This window comes from Oncorhynchus clarkii, chromosome 9 (assembly GCF_045791955.1).
Source record: "Oncorhynchus clarkii lewisi isolate Uvic-CL-2024 chromosome 9, UVic_Ocla_1.0, whole genome shotgun sequence".
NCBI lineage: Eukaryota > Metazoa > Chordata > Actinopteri > Salmoniformes > Salmonidae > Oncorhynchus > Oncorhynchus clarkii.
The window spans coordinates 22,460,648-22,483,019 of record NC_092155.1 but is presented as its reverse complement, the minus strand read 5'-3'; the positions used below and the strand labels follow the sequence as shown (position 1 = coordinate 22,483,019).

The 22,372-nt window shown below is 39.7% G+C and overlaps 2 protein-coding genes across 2 annotated transcripts; both read left to right on the top strand.

Annotated features, from left to right (window-relative positions):
* The first annotated feature begins 1,984 nt into the window (after positions 1–1,984).
* Positions 1,985–14,222, top strand: LOC139417167 (5,6-dihydroxyindole-2-carboxylic acid oxidase-like). Its single transcript, XM_071166407.1, has 7 exons — positions 1,985–2,526; positions 4,798–5,120; positions 5,849–6,053; positions 9,533–9,700; positions 10,017–10,196; positions 11,104–11,250; positions 13,425–14,222. The coding sequence occupies exons 1-7, from the start codon at positions 2,172–2,174 to the stop codon at positions 13,613–13,615; spliced, it is 1,569 nt and encodes a 522-aa protein (XP_071022508.1). The 5' UTR covers positions 1,985–2,171; the 3' UTR covers positions 13,616–14,222.
* Positions 14,223–14,989: 767 nt separating this feature from the next.
* LOC139417166 (leucine rich adaptor protein 1-like) lies at positions 14,990–21,861 on the top strand. Its single transcript, XM_071166406.1, has 2 exons — positions 14,990–15,695; positions 19,998–21,861. The coding sequence occupies exons 1-2, from the start codon at positions 15,486–15,488 to the stop codon at positions 20,394–20,396; spliced, it is 609 nt and encodes a 202-aa protein (XP_071022507.1). The 5' UTR covers positions 14,990–15,485; the 3' UTR covers positions 20,397–21,861.
* Positions 21,862–22,372: the final 511 nt, after the last annotated feature.

Genomic DNA, 22,372 nt, shown 5'->3' with positions numbered 1-22,372 from the left:
TAACTAGCTCGGGTAGTATTAACGTTAGCTAGCTATCTTGCTCACGCGTCTGAGCTGCCAACCACAAACTCCACGATATTAACTAGCATCACAAAGTTAACGAACTGCACATCTAGCAATTTCGTCAACTCTTTAAAACGTTATGTTAAACAATCGTTTGGGGGTAATGCTCACCTTGGTATGATAAATATCTACTCTCCTATCACTGCATGTGCCAAGCTGCTGCACAGTCTATGTTTGTAATAGAGTGATCAACATTTGTAACATGACAGACAATATCATTATTTTTACATTATCTTTCATAGCTTTATGCATTTTTTTTAAATCCTTAAACTGTACTTGACCATTCATAAATAGTAAATGAACCGGCTTAATCAGTTAGATAACAGTCACTATCTGTTAAAAGTATATGCATTTACTTTCATTGAGGTATTGTAAATACTCATCATTTTACAGTTAATGTTTGTAATGTAGTGATCAATATCAGTACAATCACAGACGACAGCATTCTTTTTACATTATCTTGCATAGTTTTATATTGTTTATAAACATCGGAAATAGTCTTTTTTTTAACTATAATTATCTGCATTTAGAATGTAAAACTAAACTATCCATTAAACAATGGTAAATGTAGTTTCTTTATAATGTATATTACTGTATTTCTGCAGCTTATTATTGTGGAAAGGGGATGCATGTCTGTAAAAATACAGGAAGTTTCATGTATTTCGCATTTACTGACATTTCATATTGTTCTACACGACGAAAGTTAAATATAAGTGTATCCCTGTCATTTCACAGTATTCTACCATTATTCGTAAATATAGAAAAAAACATGTAAAAATTCCTAATTGTTTACACAGGTTCATGAGTTCATGTTAGAATGTGAACATGTTACCAAAGTCTTTTGACTTCTCACCCCTTCCTTCCTTCCTAAACTGTAAAAAAAATGTTTTTACCTTACCTTGTATTACCTTTAACTTTGTATAAAAAGTTTTATCTGTTGAAATAAATAAATTATATATATATTTTTTTGAGAAAATGACTAATATTATGATTATATCGTAATGATATTAACACTATTTCAATGATAGCCCACTTAGGCCTGACTATTTCTTAGAAAATAACATGAAGATGAGTCAGTCTTATTAGTGATAAGATCCACATAAATATATGCAGGCATAATAACATGTAAATATGGTTCCATTTTATTCTAAGTGACACATAACCAAGTAGCAGGCAACAGTTTTATTGCAGCGTACTTTATCACTTCATAAAGTGGCAGGCCTAGGATACCATTAGAGACCACCTGCCATACCAATTTGTGGATTTCAATGAACCCGTCAGGAAAATACTATTTTGGCCATGTAATTTTAAGTGTAATACCTTTTGACAAAATGTGGTGAAATTGGTCTAGAAGTTCATGAACATGAATTGATGTGGTGAAAACTGGAGGACAGCATTAACTCAATAGCTTGCACAGGTGACATGTGTGCTTAAATTATGTTTTAGGTCTATGTTATCTACTTTCTAACCATGTTAAATCACATCCTTCTCAAATATCCTGAGAATATCCTTCTCAGAATGTTGGTGTATCTCGTAGTAGTAAAACAGTGTGCATGACTGCCTAGTAGTAAAATAGTGTGCATGACTGCCTAGTAGTAAAACAGTGTGCATGACTGCCTAGTAGTAAAACAGTGTGCATGACTGCCTAGTAGTAAAACAGTGTGCATGACTGCCTAGTAGTAAAATAGTGTGCATGACTGCCTAGTAGTAAAACAGTGTGCATGACTGCCTAGTAGTAAAACAGTGTGCATGACTGCCTAGTAGTAAAATCGTGTGCATGACTGCCTAGCCTCTATCCCTCTCAATCCGGTAGGAAATGTGATGTGATCACGAGGGGATCAGAAATCCTGGCATCCAGTCATGCGCTAATGTGGTATTTAAAGGCTAGAGGTTTATTTGGATGGTGTGTGGGCAATTAGCTGCCTACAAGAGGACACAAGTGCGCACTGAGAGGACACAAGTGCGCACAGAATATCAACTATGAAGTGATGTGGTTTCGAGTAAGGTACTGACTTCTATTAGAGTGTGATTGAATAAAGATAATTCGTTGATCCACTGTTCCATTTAGCTAACTTTCTGGTGTGCGTATTTTTGCCTATTCATTGCCTATGTGGAAGTACGGTTTGTTGGTGCTTTTCGGCGCCCTATTTGTGCGCGGGCAGTTTCCGAGGGAATGTGTGACTCTGGAGGGACTTCGGAGTGGTCAGTGTTGTCCATCCCCGTTTGTGGTCGCGAATGACGCCTGCGGGTCCGCCACAGGACGTGGACAGTGTATTTCGATAGCGGCAGACGCAAGTCCACACGGCCCCCAGTACCCCCACGATGGACGGGATGACCGTGAACGTTGGCCCATCCGCTACTTCAACCGAACCTGCCAGTGCAACGGGAATTTCACCGGTTATGATTGTGGCCGTTGTATGCATGGATTGACCGGGTTAAACTGTGACCAACCCGTCGCTATCGGTACGTTTTGTTTTATCCCACTTTAAAACAAATAATCAAATGTTGCAGTTTAATTTAATTGAAATCACCAGTCCACATATCTGTTGAATAAAATAAGCTATGGTGTAAAGTCCTTAAGTATAAATACTTGAATACTACTTAAGTAGTTTTTGGGGTTATCTGTACTTTACTTTACCAATTATATTTTTGACTACTTTTACTTTAACCTTACTACATTCTTAAAGAAAATAATGTACTTTTTACTCCACACATTTTTCCTGACAGCCAAAATAACTACATTTTGAATGCTTAGCAGGACAGGAAAATTGTCTAATTCACACATCCCTGATCATCCCTACTGCCACTGATCTGGCAGACCCACTAAACACATGCTTCGTTTGTAAATTATGTCTGAGTGTTGGAGTGTGCTCCTGGCTATCCTAAATAAATTTGAAAAATGGTGCCGTCTGGTTTGCTTACTATAAGTCATTTGAAACAATTTATACTTTTACTTTTGATACATAAGTATATTTTAGTAATTTGAGTAATTACAATTACTTTTTATACTTAAGTATATTTAAAACCAAATACTTTTTGACTTTTACTCAAGTAGTATTTTACTGGGTGACTTTCACTTTTACTTGGAGTCATTTTCTATTAAGGTAACTTTACTTGTACTCAAGTATGACAGTTGGGTACTTTTTCCACTACTGAAAATAAGTAAATGATAGCCTATCACAAACAACCTCTATACACCGCACCAATGCGCTGTACTTTACCAGGCTGTTGTCATAGACTAGACGTAACATAGTAAACGAAAATCCGGGACGCTCAAATCAGTAGGCCTGGATGTATGGTATGGTTGTATACGACAGAAGGTTACTTAAGGCAGAAACGAAAGAAGGGTGATGCGAATGTCTAAACCCAAAGTTTGCGTGTTCGAATTTCATCACGGACAACTTTAGCATTTTAGTTAATGTTTTTTAAAACAAATGTATTAGTTGTAAGAAGTAATGTGGTATATTGCTACATTTTATTTTTGTGACCTGAGTCTTTCAACCAATGTATGTTAAAATATATCATTTAGATACAATAGTAAAAAGTAAAACAGGTAAACAGTTCTACAAATTAACATCAAGAATCAACAAAGTGCCTGCCCTGCCACAAAATGCTGAGTGATACGACTTATTTATTGGTATTAGTTCAGGGCTTTAACACTGATTTTCTTTTATTAGGAGTACATACATTTATATTTAGGAGTACAAACAAAAATGTAGGTCCACAATACGATTATTTGAATGTTCCATGTTCAATCAAGCACAATTTACCCCCAAATATTTGAGTCATAGGTTTGATAAAAATGTTCAGCTACCCCTTTAAAGGGTGGTCATTACCAAGGTAACGGCACTCCCTGTCTGTCAGAGATGATAATCTCATGTCTGCTCTACCAGCATACAGTTGCAGCAAACTCAAAACTAATATTGAAAAACAATCTAGCGATTGAATAAAGCAATGTAACTAGCCAAGAAACAGGAGGACAAAGTCACACTTTAGTAGCCTTTCAGGTCAATTTGACCAACTTCTACGTTTGGGTTGAAAAAAAAACGGTTCCCAAATGCTGTGTGTGATCACACGCCAACGTGGCTGGTGAAATAGACATTTTTACCCGCTAATAACAAAATCTACCCATATTTGGCTGGTGATGGGTGTTAATTTCCCACCCTGCCCCTATAACCCCTAACGTTAGCCATCTAGCTAACGTTAGCATTAGCCACCTAGCTAACACAGCCACAACAAATTGGAATTTGAAACATATATGTATAGCTAATTCATAACATATTGTACGAATTGTAATTCGTAACATATTATATTAATTGTAATTCGTAGCATATCATATGATGATGGAAATACACAAATTAATATTATACCAAATGTAACATATCACACTAATTTGAGTCCCAGATTGTCGTTTACTATGTCTTTGAGTGAAGGTTGATTTTATGCACTGCCAGTCAACTGGTTGAAAGCCACATTTCTACACAGACTATGGAAAGCATACAATACTTTTTTTTTTAAAGGACACGAATGTCGTTACATATAGCTGCATTTTATGTTTGATATAATTACCTTTTTGCCTCATATTCAGGCAATGGTGTATGCGTAAAGATTAACCGTGACTGCTGATAGGTTACATATCCAATAATTTCTTAATTTCTTTCCACAAAAGAAGGTGCTCATTAACGTATGAATGACTAAGTTAATCAAATGTTATTTTTCTCTTTAATTCTTCAGTCCGGAGAAACGTGATGCAGCTAAGTGCGGATCAGAAGCGAGCTTTCGTGACCGCACTAGACCAGGCCAAGCGCACCGTACATCCGGACATTATGATAGCTACGCGGCGATACCAGGATGTCTTCGGACCCGATGGAAACACCCCGCAGTTTGAGAACATCACCATCTACAATTACTTTGTGTGGACCCACTACTATTCGGTCAGCAAGACCTTCTTGGGGGACGGCCAGCCGAGCTTTGGCGGAGTTGACTTCTCTCACGAAGGTCCCGGTTTTGTGACCTGGCACAGGTTTCACCTGCTCCAACTTGAGCGCGACATGCAGGTGAGATGGGGTGTCCCTGCATGTAATATGAACTGAAATCGTCAATACTAATGCAAATAACTACTTTTTTTAGTGTGCCTGATATTCAATTGGATATCACAATATAATAGTCCGTTATCTAATGGTATGATGGATTTTCACCACCAGCAAAATCCATTTTAATCTGTAGGCTGGGCCTATTTATTACCCATCAATAGTCATTTCACTTTCCCTATTGTTTGCTTGAATTAGTGCCGCATTAAGCGTGAGGATATCTTTAGAGATTAAGCAATGTTGTACCATAATCAAGCAAGCTTTGCAGAAAATGTGCTTAAGCATTTACTAGTCTGAGCCTAGATTTCCCATCTAATAGGGCACAAAAGAGCATCTGTTGCCCAAGTTATTTCTTGAATTATACATTACTAATTGGCATTACTGACAAACGACTGTTTATTGTTTTCAAAGATCTTTATCTTGGATGTCAGTAGGCCAGCGATATTAGGCCTCAGCAATAAAGACAAATCATTATTTCATACAATGGAAAAAGTTGAATCAGGTGCAGCTAAATATTGAGATTGAGATACAGCTGTATGTTGCTGGATTAAAATAATGCAGGCACGATATACTTCTCCATGACCATTTGTAACAATTTTATTTGCAGTTCATTATTGTGGTTTCTAATTGCACAAACTAATGATTGTAATTGTGTGCCCTTTATGTAATTCATTCTAACCCTACTCTCAATTTAGGATATGCTCCAAGACCCTTCCTTTGCCCTGCCCTACTGGAACTTTGCCATTGGTGGAAGCACCTGTGACATCTGCACAGATGACCTATTGGGAGCGAGGAGCAACCTCAATATGAATTCCATCAGCACCAACTCCATCTTCTCCAACTGGAGGGTGATCTGTGAGAGTGTGGAGGACTATGACACACTGGGAACCATCTGCAACAGTAAGCATTCAGTATTTTTTGCATCAAATAAAATTTGATTTGATTTGATTTATAGTGCGCTTATATCCTTCCAAGTTCGAAAGAAAACACCCTATATGGTGGGTAGAAGTTGCCTGTAGGCACAGATCTAGGATCAGCTCACCCTCCTGAAATGTTAAAATGTGTAAAAGTCATTGAAATTATAGAAACATGCTCACAGGGTCACCATTCCATATTGTGATACTTGTTTGCTATCATTACTATCATTGCTTACGCCCGGTTCACTATTCATACTTTGGTGCTATTGGCGCAACACCTTGTCTGACAACGAGACAAAAATGGCGCCGTACTGGATGGCCGCCGTTTGGCAAGCTCCGACCCAATTTAGCTATTTTGTGATTATTGTGTACTTTATTTTTACTTTATTTTCCGATCGAGGATTTGCTACCAACAGGAATCTTGAAACAGCAATATTATTTGCTTTTCGGAAACATGGCTGTCGGACAAGATACCCCCCATGGCTATCCAACTCGATGGATTCTCCATTCACCTGGCAGACAGGACAGTGGAGTCGGGGAAATTGAGGGGGGGAAGGGTTTGCCTCTATATCAACACCAACTGGTGTGCTAACTCCAGCACGGTGGAAGTCTCAACCCACTGTTCACACATCTTGGAATACCTGATGGTCAAATGCCGACCATTCTACCTTCCAAGGGAATTTTCAGCTATTATTGTGACTGTTGTTTACAGTCCACCTCAGGACAAGAAAAATAACAAGCTGGCATTTAACGAACTGTACAAAGCAAGAAAAAAGCAAGAAAATCTACACCCAGCTTCCATCAACACTTCTCCAACACCACTAGGGGTGATAAAGACCACTGTTATTCTACCCACAAGCAAGCATATAAGGCCCTCCCTTGTCCGCTATTCGGAAAATCAGATCATGACTCCATACTCCTGCTTCCTGTTTACAAGCAAAAACTCAAACAGGAAGTACCCGTAACTCGCTCTGTTGAGAAATGGTCACCAGAATCAGAGATTAAGCTACAGGACTGCTTTGCTAGCGCTGATAGGAATAGGTTTCAAGACTCCGCCGATAACATTGACGAGCTAACCACCTTTATCACTGGCTTCATTAGGAAATGCATCAGCGACATTGTCCCCACAGTGAGGGTTTGCTGTTTTCCCAATCAAAAGACCTGGATTAACACCAAGGTTAAAGCTAAACCAAAGGACAGGGCTACCGCACACACAGCTATTGTAGACAACCCTGAGGCTACGGCTGAGGACATGAACAAGTACAAGTCTCGCTATGACTGCAACAGAGTCATCAAATGAGCAACAGGACAAAATAGTAATAAGGTGGAATCAAATTACACAGACAATGTGGCAGGGGCTACAGTCCATTACAGATTACAAAGGAAGACCAAACTGTGATCTGCCCGACGAAGCTTCTCTACCAGACAAACTCATTTTTTGCACGCTTTGACAACAACAACACTGTGCCGGGTGTGAGGGCTGTGACCGACCCAGAGGATTGGGTGATCTCGCTCTCCAAGGCCAACGTGAGAAAGGTCTTTAATAAGGTCAACACCAGCAAGGCCGGTGCGGCCCGACGTTATTCCAGGGTGCGTTCGCAGAACAGCTGGCAGGCATATTCACTGTAATTTTCAACTTCTCCTTGTCTCAGTCTGTAATCATCACATGTTTTAAGATGACCACCATCATTCCTGTCCCCATGAACTCTAAGGCTTCATGCCACAATGACTACTGCCCTGTAGCACTCACTTCTGTAATCATGAAGTGCTTTGAGAGGCTGATTATGGCACACATTAACTCCACCATCCCATTCACCAAAAGACCCACTCCAATTTGCATACCACCCCAACAGATCCATAGATGACGCAATCTCAATTGCTCTCCCCCCTCCCCTCCCCTGCCCTCACCCACCCGGATAAGAGGAATACCTACAGTATGTGAGAATGTTGTTCATTGACTACAGCTCAGTGTTCAACACCATTGTCCCCGCCAAGCTCGTCACCAAGCTTAGGACTCTGGGTCTGAACACCTCTTTCTGCAACTGGATGCTGGACTTCCTGACAGGCCGACCCCAGGTGGTGAGGGTAGGCAACATCACTTCCGCCACACTGTACTCTCTGTTCACCCACGACTGCATCAAGTATGCTGACAACACAACTGTTTGAAAGGCCTGATCACCGGCGACGATGAGTCAGCCTACAGGGAGGAGGTCAGAGACCTGGCAGTGGGGTGCCAGAACAACAACCTCTCTCTCAACAACAGTAAGACCAAGACGCTGATCGTGGACTACCGGAAACGGGTACATCGACGGGTCTGCAGTGGACCAGGTCGAGAGCTTCAAGTTCCTCCGTATCCAAATCACTAAAGACTTAAAATGGTCCAAACACACTCGCCTCTTCCCCTCAGGAGGTTGAAAAAGTTTGGCAAGGACCCTCAAATCCTCAAAGTGTTCTACAACTGTACCATTGAGAGACTCTTGACTGGCTGCATCACTGCCTGGTATGGCAATAGCACCACCCTCAATCGAATAGCGCTACAGTACATCATTGGGGCCGAGCTCCCTGACATCCAGGACATCTATATCAGGCAGTGTGATAGGAAGGCCCGGAAAATCGTTAAAGACTCCAACCACCCAAGCCAAAGACTATTCTCTCTTCTTACACACGGCAAGCGGAACCGGTGCATCAAGTCTGACACAAACTTGCTCTTGAAGAACTTCTATTCCCAAGCAATAAGACTGATAAATAGCTAACAAAATAGCTACACGGACTGAGTAAACCTTGTATCTCTATTAACCTTTTATGTACATTTTTGCACTCTCTATGCATACTCACAGAGCCCTACACACTCACACACACTCACTCACTCCATCATCTGCTCACTCACACATAATATTAACATACATTTATACTGACTCTACACACACACACCCACTCACATACAAGCTTCTGCTACTATGCTCATCTTATATCACCTTACACCTATACATATCTACCTCCATCACACCAGTATCCCAGCACATTGTAAATATGGTACAGGAACTGTATATATTATGTTTACTTTCTTATTGTGTTCTTCATATTTCTTCTTTCTTGTGTGGTCTTCCGAGTATTACATTGTTATTGATTATTGCATTGATGGGTTTTGAGTTTTCAAGAAATGCATTTCACTGTACTTGTGAATGTGACAGTAAAACTTGAAACTAGGGTTTCAAAGCGGAGGGGGCCTTGGACCTTCTTCTCCAATAGGGTGATTCCTGGAAGGAAGGTTGGAAGTAGGAAGAAAGGAAAGAAGGAAGAAAGAATGGAAGGAAGACTGAACGAAAGGAGCATCTAAATAGTATTTAAACTGGGCCCGGGTGTGTCCTTTAGCACTTGGAAACTTCCCAAGCATATTTACCTTCGCCTCTATTAGCCCAGGTTACTGAGACCCCTCTTAACCCTCTCCTCTCTCCCCCCCAGACACTGAGACCACCCCCATCAGGAGGAACCCAGCAGGTAACGTGGCCCGCCCCATGGTGCAGCGTCTCCCTGAGCCCCAGGATGTTGCAGACTGCCTGCAGGTGAACACCTTTGACACCCCTCCCTACTACTCCACCTCCTCAGAGAGCTTCAGAAACACCATTGAGGGTGAGTGGCTATTGCTGGTCTACACCAATAGATGCAGTCATTCACATTGATGCACACAGATATCACAGACACCTACACATACTGTACATATGCTTTACAACCCTCAACTGAACATTGAGGGTTGTTGTTAATGCTGACATACACAACCGTCTTAGCCAACAGAGAAAGAGGCAAATCTGTCACTTCGTGAGCTTTAGATCTCCGGGAAGGTGTGATGTCGCTGATGTACTCCAGCCAAAATGCTATGGGCGAGTTTCACATCCATTAAGCATGATTCCCTGTATTTAATCTCAAACTACTTGTGTTGTGTGCGCAGGCTATAGTGCCCCCCAGGGAAACTACGACCCTGTGGTACGGAGTCTTCACAACCTGGCCCACCTGTTTCTGAATGGAACAGGCGGACAGACCCACCTCTCGCCTAACGACCCCATCTTCGTGCTGCTCCACACTTTCACCGATGCCATCTTTGACGAGTGGCTCAGGAGGCACGCCCCAGGTAATAGATCCCATCCTACGACTGATGTCATGTTCAAGACCTGATCATTGTCTTCCTGTGCTAGTATCTTTGTCTATGCTTGCTTGTCTGAAAATATGATGCTCTTCCATCCTTTTGCCAACTAATCTACACTGAGTGTAGAAAACATTAAGAACATCTTCCTAATATTGAGTTGCAGCCCCCCCCTTTAGACCTCAGAACAGCCTCAATTCGTTGGGGCATGGAGTCTAAAATGTGTCGAAAGCATTCCACATTTATGCTGGCTCATGTTGACTCCAATGCTTCCCACAGTTGTGTCAAGTTGGCTTGATGTTCTTTGGGTAGTGGACCATTCTTGATACACACCGTAAACTGTTGAGCATGAAAACCCCAGCAGCTTTGCATTTCTTAACACAAACTGGTGCACCTGGCACCTACTACCATACCCTGTTCAAAGGTACTTCAATATTTTGTCTTGCCCATTCACCTTCTGAATCGCACACTTACACAATCCATGCCTCAATTGTCTCAAGGCTTAAAAATCATTCTTTAACTGGTCTCCTCCCCTTCATTTACACTGATTGAAGTGAATTTGAAGTGAAGTGACATCAATAAGGGATCATAGCTTTCACCTGGATTCACCTGGAAAGTCTATGTCATAGAAAGAGCAGGATTTCCTAATGTTTTGTACACTCACTGTATGTGTTTGTTGAATATGCTGTATTTTACAGGTTGCTTTTTACCTTGTAGTTACTTCTAAATTACATGGTAAAATTGTACTTACACATCAATTACATGATTACTTTGTAAACTAAGATTCATAATACACACACCACTATGCAACATTTGTTTAGCTCTGGGAGGCTTTTTTTGTTGTACGTCAGGGCCATTTGTTCAGAAGCTGACTCTTAGCTGATATATTTTGCAGATTCTGCAGTCTATCCTTCAGAGAATGCCCCCATTGGTCACAACAGGGGGTACAACATGGTTCCCTTCTGGCCTCCAGTGACCAACGCTGAGATGTTTCTTACAGCCCCTGAGAACCTTGGCTACTCCTACGAGGCTGAATGGCCAGGTGTGTATTGTCAATATAACTACAGGCTGAATGGCCAGGTATATATTGTCAATATACATACAGGCTGAATGGACAGATGTGTATTGCCAATATAAATACATGCTGAATGGCCAGACGTGTATTGCCAATATAAATACAGGCTGGATGGCCAGATGTGTATTGCCAATATAAATACAGGCTAGATGGCCAGATGTGTATTGCCAATATAAATACAGGCTGGATGGCCAGATGTGTATTGCCAATATAAATACAGGCTGGATGGCCAGATGTGTATTGCCAATATAAATACAGGCTGGATGGCCAGATGTGTATTGCCAATATAAATACAGGCTGGATGGCCAGATGTGTATTGCCAATATAAATACAGGCTGGATGGCCAGATGTGTATTGCCAATATAAATACAGGCTGGATGGCCAGATGTGTATTGCCAATATAAATACAGGCTGGATGGCCAGATGTGTATTGCCAATATAAATACAGGCTGGATGGCCAGATGTGTATTGTCAATATAAATTCATTATGGATATTTGTCCTATCTACTATGTATATAACAATGTGGTCCACGTGTTAAACAGTACCAGACAAAAGTTTGGACACCTCCACTATGGTCCACCATTCCAGGATTTTTCTTTATTTGTACTATTTCCTACATTGTAGAAAACATCAAACGTATCAAACAACACATATGGAATCATGTAGTAACCAAAAAAGTGTTAAACAATATTTTATATTTGAGATTCTTAAAAGTAGCCACCCTTTGCCTTGATTACAATTTTTTTGTTAATGCGTTTGAGCCAATCAGTTGTGTGGCAATAAGTAAGGTAGGGGTGGTATACAGAAGATAGTCCTATTTGGTAAAAGACTAAGTCCATATTATGGCAAGAACAGCTCAAATAAGCAAAGAGAAATGACAGTTCATCATTACTTTAAGACATGAAGGTCAGTCAATGCAGACATTTCAAGAACTTTGAAAGTTTCTTCAAGTGCAGCCGCAAAAACCATCAAGCGCTATGATGAAACTGGCTCTCATGATGACTGACACAGGAAAGGAAGACCCAGAGTTACCTCTGCTGCAGAGGATAAGTTCATTAGAGTTACCAGCCTCAGAAATTGCAGCCCAAATACATGCTTCACAGACTTCAAGAAACAGACACATCTCAACATCAACTTTTCAGAGGATACTATGTGAATCAGGCCTTCAGGGTGAATTGCTGCAAATAAACCACTACTAAAGGACACCGATAGGAAGAAGAGACTTGCTTGGGCCAAGAAAAGTGAGCAATGGACATTATAGCGGTGGAAATCTATCCTTTGGTCCAAATGGGATATTTTTGGTTCCAACCGCCGTGTCTTTGTGAGACGCAGATTAGGTGAACGGATGATCTCTGCATGTGTGTTTCCCAACTTGAAGCATGAAGGAAGAGGTGTGATGGTGTGGGGGTGCTTTGCTGGTGACACTGTGATTTATTTAGAATTCAAGGCACACTTAACCAGCATGGCTACCACAGCATTCTACACGACACACCATCCCATCTGGTTTGTGCTTAGTGGGACAGTCGTTTGTTTTTCAACAGGACAATGACCCAACACACCCCCAGGCTGTGTAAGGGCTATTTGATCAAGAAGGAGAGTGATGGAGTGCTGCATCAGATGACCTGGCCAGCACAATCACCCAACCTCAACTCAATTGAGATGGTTTGGGATGAGTTGGACCGCAGAGTGAAGGAAAAGCAGCCAACAAGTGTTCAGCATATGTGGGAACTCTTTCAAAACTGTTGGAAAAACATTCTAGGTGAAACTGATTGAGAGAATGCCAAGAATGTCTAAAGCTGTCATCAAGGCAAAAGGTGGCTACTTTGAAGAATCTAAACTCTAAAATATATTTAGATTTGTTTAACACTTTTTTGGTTACTACATGATTCCATATGTGTTATTTCATAGTTTTGATGTCTTCACTATTATTCTACAATGTAGAAAATAGTACAAATAAAGAAAAACCCTTGAATGAGAAGGTGTGTCCAAACCTTTGACTGGTACATATATATATATATATATATATATATATATATATATTTTTTTTTTACCATGGTTAGAGTCCATCTGTGACTTTGCTAGTGTCACATTCCATACAATTACAAATGTAACTGTTATAAATCTTGTCTCCTCACTATAGCTGCTCCTTTCACTTTGACCGAGATCATCACCATTGCCATGGTGGCGGCCCTGGTCATCGTGGCTGTAATCTTTGCTGCCACCACATGTGTTGTGCGCGCCCGCTCCTACAGCAAACTGGAGGGCCGCCAGCCCCTGCTGGGTGAACAGTACCAACGCTATGACGACGACAAAAGCCAATCCGTGGTCTGAGCTGAATGTGAAACTACAGGGTCATGCTCATTAGGGCACAACAGAAAATGTGTAGTCGTTCCCTGTTTTTGTCCGATTTTCTTTTGTTTATTGACTAATGAACTTGATTCAGGCTTAGCGGAGTGTCACATATTTACATACTTTTGTAGTGTTTGCAGTTATGTAATTAGATTACAAATTCATGTTTTTATCATTTCAAATGCCGTATAATATGCGTCACAAACTATATTGTGGTCAAATGTTGGCAATGGAGGGTGGCAGTGTGGGTAGAATTAGGTGCGTTAATGCTGGTCGGGAACAAAAACCTGCACACGGCGGCCCGTCCTCTCATGGCCAAGTTTGACCACAACTGCTGTAGTCCATAAAATGGAATCTAATTGACTGTATTACTCATAATATGGAATCTAATCGACCCTGTCCCTCATTCTACTATTACTATTACGGAATGCTTTGACCTGTATAACTATAGATTCTGAGGATAACAATGATTTTCTGTAAATGTGTAAACATATTTCATTTTATTTGAATCATTTTGGTTCAAAATTGAACATTATTAATTCCATTGAAAATATGAGTTGATTAAAGAAAATAAAAGATTAAGATTTTTTCTTGTATTATTATAATTTCTGCAACACATGTGGAGTGTAATGTCATAATTCATACATAAGCACTCTCCTTAAATATCATTTAAAGAATAGAAAAACAACAGGGTCATATCTAAAAAGTTGAATAGCCTAGTTTCCCACTCTGGTGTAAGTAATGTAAATTTCCATGAATTGCCACAAGGTGGTAGAAGTGAAGTTGAATACAACTTGAACAGAGTAGTGAGGGAGAGGACAGTGTCAATCAAGGAAAAATGTGTTGCTTTGAATACACATATGATCATTAATTAGATTTTACATTCACATTTTAGTCAGTTAGCAGACGCTGTTATGCAGAGTGACTTACAGTAGTGAGTGCAGACATTTTAATACTTTTTTCGTAGATCAAGCTTAGGTTAATTAGTTTGCTTTTAAAAGATAGCTTTTAAAATGTATTGATTTTATTATGCTGGTATAATAAAATGTAGCCTAATAACGATGTAGCATACAACTATGCAAATAGGCTACAGGCCTATTGGTTTGAATTAAAATACATACAGCACGAAAGACCGCTTACTGTAACCTACTTTGCTAGCATAAAATGTCAATTTAGTCGTTTGTATGATTGAACTGATGATTAGTAAATTACTGTAGGTTACCATATGGATGTATTTTGTGCACAATAAACCAAAACATATGCTGTGACAGTTGCCTTACGATTACAGCAAACAGGCGTGGTTTCAAAGTCCCACCTGTCTGGGTTCATAAGCTCCATATGGGTGTCTCTGTGGCTGTTATCCAACTGTGCTGTTCGACTATTGTTTCAGTGGACACGACTGACACCGGCGGACGGGACTTCCAAAACTACAATTTTCACGAATGAGTGTAGTGGCTTTGCAGTAGGCATCATAACGGGATATGTATCTATTTTGTTGTGGATTGCACACTATATTTTGAATTGGTGAGAATAATCGGATGGGGCAACTTTGTTTTTGAATTACTTTTCTCTGCAACTGTGTGCCTATAGATATATAGAAGTCGCTTTCAACCTCGGATCTCAGACCATCCTAAAACATTCATAGACGCATACGGATAAGAAGGCTTTTCGAAAGTTTAAAACCATCAAGGCTATGACCTTTTATTTTCTTTGAACGTGAAGTCAGCGCGAGTCCTCAAGCCACGGAACCCTATAATTTGCTCTCTCGGTTGTTCCTATTGCACATTTTTTTAAAACGTAGCATATATATATTTTTTTTCGTTTATAGGCCTAGTCTTACTGTAATTCTACAATGGACGGGGAACACGTCTTACGCGATTTTAAAGATATTGAGACAAAGTTGGGTCGCAAAGTTCCTGAAAGTCTCATTCGTTCCCTTGCAGGAGGAAATAATCATCATGACAAACATGAGGATACAAAATTGGCGACACCGAAAAACCAGTCGAACTCTGCTGATTTGAAACGACTGGAGAGCAAGATGTTATTTTTGAGACAGGAAATGGTAAGTGATTGTCCCAAAGATGCGTCTCCAAATATATTTAATTCAGTCTGTCCCTGTCGGTTTGGATCAGTGAGTTGCTTCATACCACAGGAGGTTGGTGGCACCTTAATTGAGGAGGACTGGCTCGTGGTAATGGCTGGAGCGGAATTAGTGGAATGGTTTCAAACACATCAAACACATATTTTTCATGTGCCATTCCATTGGCTCCGTTCCAGCATTTATTATGAAACATCCTCCCCTCACCAGCCTCCTGTGCTTCATACAGTAAGCATTTGATAAAGTTTTTTGACTACCGAAGCAGACATCCAAAACAGGTACTGTTGCAATTCGACCAGGCTTTTTCAAGTCAGTTCACTGCATTTTCAAAACCTTTCTTTATATTCAGTGATGCATTGCATTAAGTGCAATTTACACCAGCCCCCCAGTGTCTGGTCTGGAGCGTGAAGTCTCTGCTAATCGGCTACTGCATAGCAACCAATGATATATATAAACCCTGGATTTCGGATGATATGTGTTGGCCATTGAGAGGCTTTGAACCGCTGGTCAGCCATATTGGCACTCCCCAGTAGGAGCAGTCCTCCATAGGAATGAAAGAAATTAAACAGTATTTCAATTAAAGACTAAATTAACATGTATTTAAGCATTTTGTTGGTGTAGTGGAGAGAGTAACATTAGTAATCTAAAATAATTATACTTTAAGGACATTTGTTAAAATATATTATTTCATTTTTTATTTGTATGTTTAGCGCACATAATATGCATTAAGGTGTCTGTAATAAAATAAATTAGGCAAAAACAAATGTAGAATGTAAATGCATTTCTATAGCTTCCAAAATATTTTTAACACCGGTGAGGGAGTGCCAAGATGGAGGCATGGTGGCTTCAACACAGCACTCCCAAATAGTAATCTAGTGTGTATATACATTTTTGGTTGCAACGGAGTGGTGCCAAAAACCCTGGTCTTCCTAGAAAGAATATGTAAATTAGGATCGCTAGAAAGGTGTATATATATATAAATAATAGATGGCCACTTTGGGCTCTAAAATTAGTTTATTATGATCAAGTTCTATCCTCGCAGTGAATTATTTCACAACAAATCAAGATATTTAATGAAATAGTGATCCATTATACTACCACAGTTGACGTCACACAGGACCATGTGCTGACACAGACCAGTCACATTCATTGCACGTGCACCTAAGGGGTTTGCATCTAGCAGCTCTAATAATTTATTTAGTTTTTTTTTGTTTTATCTAGCAGCTCTAAGCAGGATGAAAATGACTACATCGACCATGATCCTTTGCTAGTTACAGCCACCTTTGCAAATTTTTGCCATTCAACAATATGGCGTGCTTCAAATTCAAATACTACCGGTTTTCATGCGCCATCGTGAGTTTCCCAGAGGAATACGTGGATTTGTCAGGGCTTTCACTGTCTACTGGTTTTAATGTATATGAATTTACCCAAGCTAACAAAAAAGCTTTTAGCTGCAGTAGTCTGGTTGTTGTCCAAGGTTATTGCAGCTGTTTGCTTTAGGCAATATTGAACGTTCACTGACCTGTGATATCTTAACTCAGCATGTTATGCAATAACTTCCAGACGCCTGATGGCAATCCAACTTTATTGCCCTTGTGTTCATAGGCTATACTTTTGTCTTCTCAGAAGTTTATGGATTACTTATAATGTGATCGCATGTTAGCCCATTCATAGATGCTAACTACCTTTAGCACTTTTTGATGGTAGTATCTTCTGGCTGGGGGAGATTTGTTAAGAGCCCTGACACTTGCTATAAATGTTAACACGCATCGCTTGCGGTACGGTTCTGGAAAGGAACATATCTTTCATATCAGCAGGAAATATATATATATATACAGTGCATTCGAAAAGTATTCAGACCCCTTCCCCTTTTTCCACATTTTGTTACGTTACAGCCTTATTTAAAATGCATGAAATAAAAAATGTTCCTCATCAATCGACACACTACCCCATAATGACAAATGTAAACAGGTTTTTAGAAATATTGGCAAATGTATTAAAAATAAAAAACAGAAATACCTTATTTACATAAGTATTCAAACCCTTTGTAATGAGACTTAAAATTGAGCTCACGTGCTGCATCCTGTTTTCATGGATCATCCTTGAGATGTTTCTACAACTTGATTGGAGTCCACCAGTGGTAAATTCAAATGATTGGACATGATCTGGAAAGACAAACACCTGTCTATAGGCACACACCTGTCTTACCCAAGAAGGCTCAACGCTGTAATCGCTGCCAAAGGTGCTTCAACAAAGTACTGAGTAAAGGGTCTTATGTAAATGTAATATTTCAGTTTTCTTTTGCTAAAATTGATTAAAACCTATTTTTGCTTTGTCATTATGGGGAATTGTGTGTAGATTGACGAGAAAGGGGATATTTTAATCAGTTTTAGAATAAGGCTGTAACATAACAAAATGTGGAAAAAGTCAAGGATTCTGAATACTTTCTAATTGCACTGTAAGACAACAAGAGTACTCTGCTGTGTCCCTCCCTACTATAGTGAATGCCCCATTTGGGCCATCTAAGGCTTTTGTGCTGTTGTCACCTCTTACAATCTCAATTTATTCTTTAATCCAATCAGGCTGCTTTTCTCCTGGCCAGCTGGCTGTTTCACTTAACAATAGTCCGCCACAGTGGACACATCATAATACCCATAAAAACACAGAAATGGTTCCAATGGTTTTTCAGCCATTCATTTTTCACATTGTGAATTTTACAAAATATTCTAATTAATTGTTTATTCAGTGTAGGCTTACCTTAGCGTGGCGTTATGATAGCCATGTAATTCTCTCTCGGACAAGGTGAGTTTTATCAATATATTTGCCTCAATTTACTCCAAAAAAGACCCAATGCTAATTATTGATAAAAGTTACCTTGTCCGAGAGAGATTTGCGCATTTATCAAAAGGTCACGCCAGGGTGAGCCTACACTAAACACTGACCTTATATGAAGCAGTCCCACATGAAAAAATGAATGGTAAAAAAAAACGTTTGGAACCTTTTCCGGGTTTTATGACTCATATGGTGGTACTCAACCAGTTGTCTGTATCCATGTAAATCTTGTGTATTCCTCAACAAATATTGCATTAAAATAATGTATGTGTTTTTGCTTTGTCATTATGGGGAATTGTGTGTAGATTGACGAGAAAAGCGATATTTTAATCAGTTTTAGAATAAGGCTGTAACATAACAAAATGTGGAAAAAGTCAAGGATTCTGAATACTTTCTAATTGCACTGTAAGACAACAAGAGTACTCTGCTGTGTTCCCTCCCTACTATAGGTATAAAAAACATTTTGTTAAAAAAAATTGCCTATAGCCCCATTTTAGACAAAAGCCCAGAATAATGAAACTTGTTTTAAGCGAAGTTCAGAAAATATCTTAAACTTAACGCTTGTAAGTATTGTTGGAGGGTGGCTAAATCAATAAAGTTTAATAATGACTAACAAACTAAAAAGCAAGCAGCAGTAAATCACATTTGCTAGACCTATCTTGTGATTCAATACCCCATTCAAACCAACTTTAATTGACACTGCTAATACTGTTGTAAAATTCCACTATGCTCTAGCTCAACATGTGTGCACACATAGAGGACGGGTTATATCGGCAAAGCAAACACTGGCAGAATTATGAGCTAAACGGGGCCTGTCACGATCCACTCCCAAGAAAGGGCTATTTTTTATAAAGCCAGTTGTTCGGGAACATTGTATCAGACATCAGGCGTAATACTTTTTGACTGTTGCCACTAACTATCCATTGGCGTAAATGGCTGGCTATTTGTCGCTGGTAGCCTGGGAGAATCTTTCAGAATGAGACCATAGGCAACCTCCCCCCACCCCGACTCTATGGGGATTGTCATGCTGCGGTGGTAAATCAATGGTGGTACTGTATAGGCATTTGGGCGAGAATGTCCTTCTATGCAGTCACAGGCCCTACTGTTACATGCCAAGGATGGAAGGATTTCCTGTGGCATCCTGTTCTGTTTGTCTTTGTCTACATGTAATTTCCAAAGAGTAGAGTGGTGTCTTTACTATCCCCCAGGGGCAGTTTGCTTTTCACCATTACCAAAAGACATGCTGGTGTTGGCATCTCACAAAAATGGAATAGGAAAGCAATATATTAAAAAAAACAATATTGTAAGCCTACTTGTTGGAAGTGTGTTATTGTGTGACTTTATAATACATGTGGGTTTCAAGTTGTCCAGTTTCTAGTCCAAATCTATAATGATAAAGGCCTTAAATGTATCTCCTTCTCACACCAAACGCAGGCCCACCTCCGTGCCATCGATGTCAAGCTGATGCAGCAGCTAATGTCCATCAACGACGGCATCGAATCCATCAAATGGGTGATGGAGGACAAGGAGGGCCTAGCCAGTCGTGAAAGCAGCCTGACAGGCAGCCTGTACAGCCTATTGGACAGCCAAGATGACACCTCTTCTCGCGGCAGCTTCACCAGTCTGCACGACGGACACAGCGATGGATTGGACGGGATATCCGTGGGCAGTTATCTGGATACGTTGGATGAGTTAGCCGAAGACCTTTCGGAACACACTTCTCCGACGGACCTTGATCTATTCTCTGATAAACCTGTTATAGAGGACGAGACTTTCAGCAAGCCAACAATGCGACTCAGAGTGGACTCCGATGAGTACTACTGCTTTGGATAGCTCTGCGTGGCTATGAGGCTAATACAAACGCAGACAAAGACCAGAGGGTTATTTTTGCCTAGCGTTGTCAAGATTTCAAATTCAAATCAAATGCAGTTGGCATGGTAACTTTAACATTTTTAAATTATGAACTAGGACTTCAACTGGTTGAAATTTGAGTAGTTTAGAAATGTTTCATAAGGTGGCTTGTTCATTGAGTTACTGTGTGAAATATAGAACATGGATTTGTTCCCTTGATGACCTACATTCTTTTCCTGCTGCTAAGTGTTCTACAGTGATGTCAAAGTTTAAGTGGTTTTACAAAGGGCAACTATTCACAGTTGTGCTATTTTGTATCTTAAAACCAAATTCCTTTTTGTCTAATGCATGTACACCTCACTAAACCTTAGCTACTTGTCCCTTCACAAAAACAAGTAAGGATGAGCTTTAAACATAATTAGGGATTGAATTGTTATACTGATAGGAGGTTAAAGGTGCAATTTGTAAGTTATCTGTCCCAACAAGAGGAACTGCAACCACAATCAACCTAAAACAAATACAAAATAATGCTAAGTAGTGCACCCTCTTCCTCCTCATTCTTGGTGGTTGCTTGCAGTGCTCTCCAGGAGCGTTTGGGTCCACTTTTTTTTTACAGAAAATCGAACTTACGAATTGCACCTTCTTAATAATAATTTTTCTGTTTTATTTTTATTGACACAGCTCACTTGGCAAAAGTTAGATGAATTTTTCACAATTTTCTTTCAGTGCACACTGACTGTACTCCGAAAAATCTGATACCTCAGTGTCTTGTTTCCCTTTTCACTTAGATACCATGTCTTTGGTTAGCCATTCATCCATCAGAACTAAGGTAATGTAGTATATAAGGAATTAGTGGTAATTTGGAGCATTAGCGGTTCCATGCTGAGACATCGGCTGGAGTGGTTTAGTGGGGCAAAAATACTACATTTCCTTCAGGCTATAGCATCCAAGTGCAATTTGAAATAAAAAAATTGATTTTGACAGCTATGTGCTTACATGCTAAACATTGGACAGGTACTTTGCTCTTTCTTACTTTTTTTATTTAGACAGATTGCAGTCAACATTGCCATGCCCAGGTCAACAATTTATTTTTGTTTTGTTTTACCACAAGAGATTAATTGCAAAGAAGTTCCAAAGCGGAAATCTTGAAGTTCACAACACTTAATTAATTTAATTACTAGATGGTATTTTTTGGTTACGTTTAATAACTTAATTTTTGAGCTAGTCAACACTTTAATGACTGGGAACTGACAAGGTTAAGTACAAAAGTAAGGCTATTAATTTCTGTACAAAGATGATTTTGCTTTAAATTCCACTTTCTGTGTCTTCACATGACCTGTGTGTGTTGTGCTCTTCATGTTGCCTACTTTTTAACATTGTAACTTATTGTTTTTATTGGTGTTGAAAAGTCTGTTGGGGAAAATAATATATTGTGATTTTCTTCTTTCTCAGTTTCTGTGTACTGTTTAGTTTAATCTACATACACGCTAACACACACACACACACACACTGGTTCGTATGATTGCCAGCTAATAGTCTATTTGTGGTAACATGCAATTAGTGGAGAGAAATTGACTCCATTTTGGATTATTTAGTAAGACCACATAAGGGCTCATATGCACATTTTTATGCTGAGACAGTCTTGCTCCATTTTTGTCAGACTAGTGAAGTTCCAACGTGGTAGTTTGAAAAATGTACAATGGAAAATTGTGCTCAGTTTGGGCTAGATTCTATCAGATTCGCACTAGCTGACACCCGTGGTTGCTTTTACGTGTCGGAGGTGGAACTGTGTTAGAGCTACAAGCGTCTCCCAGCATTATACCTAAAGCTTTGCTGCACGCAATCGCATTAAGAGAAATCCCATGCAGCCTTGTTTACAAGTTTAAACTCTGGAATGTGAGACATAATCTACACCTCGATTAGGCTGATATAAATCCCCCTTATTTCGTTGAATGATT

Coding starts and splice junctions, on each gene's coding strand:
- LOC139417167 (XM_071166407.1), top strand. CDS start 2,172: ATGTGGAAGTACGGTTTGTTGGTGCTTTTCGGCGCCCTATTTGTGCGC. Junction 5,121..5,848: donor AACTTGAGCGCGACATGCAG/GTGAGATGGGGT, acceptor CTCTCAATTTAG/GATATGCTCCAAGACCCTTC. Junction 9,701..10,016: donor CTTCAGAAACACCATTGAGG/GTGAGTGGCTAT, acceptor TTGTGTGCGCAG/GCTATAGTGCCCCCCAGGGA.
- LOC139417166 (XM_071166406.1), top strand. CDS start 15,486: ATGGACGGGGAACACGTCTTACGCGATTTTAAAGATATTGAGACAAAG. Junction 15,696..19,997: donor TATTTTTGAGACAGGAAATG/GTAAGTGATTGT, acceptor CACCAAACGCAG/GCCCACCTCCGTGCCATCGA.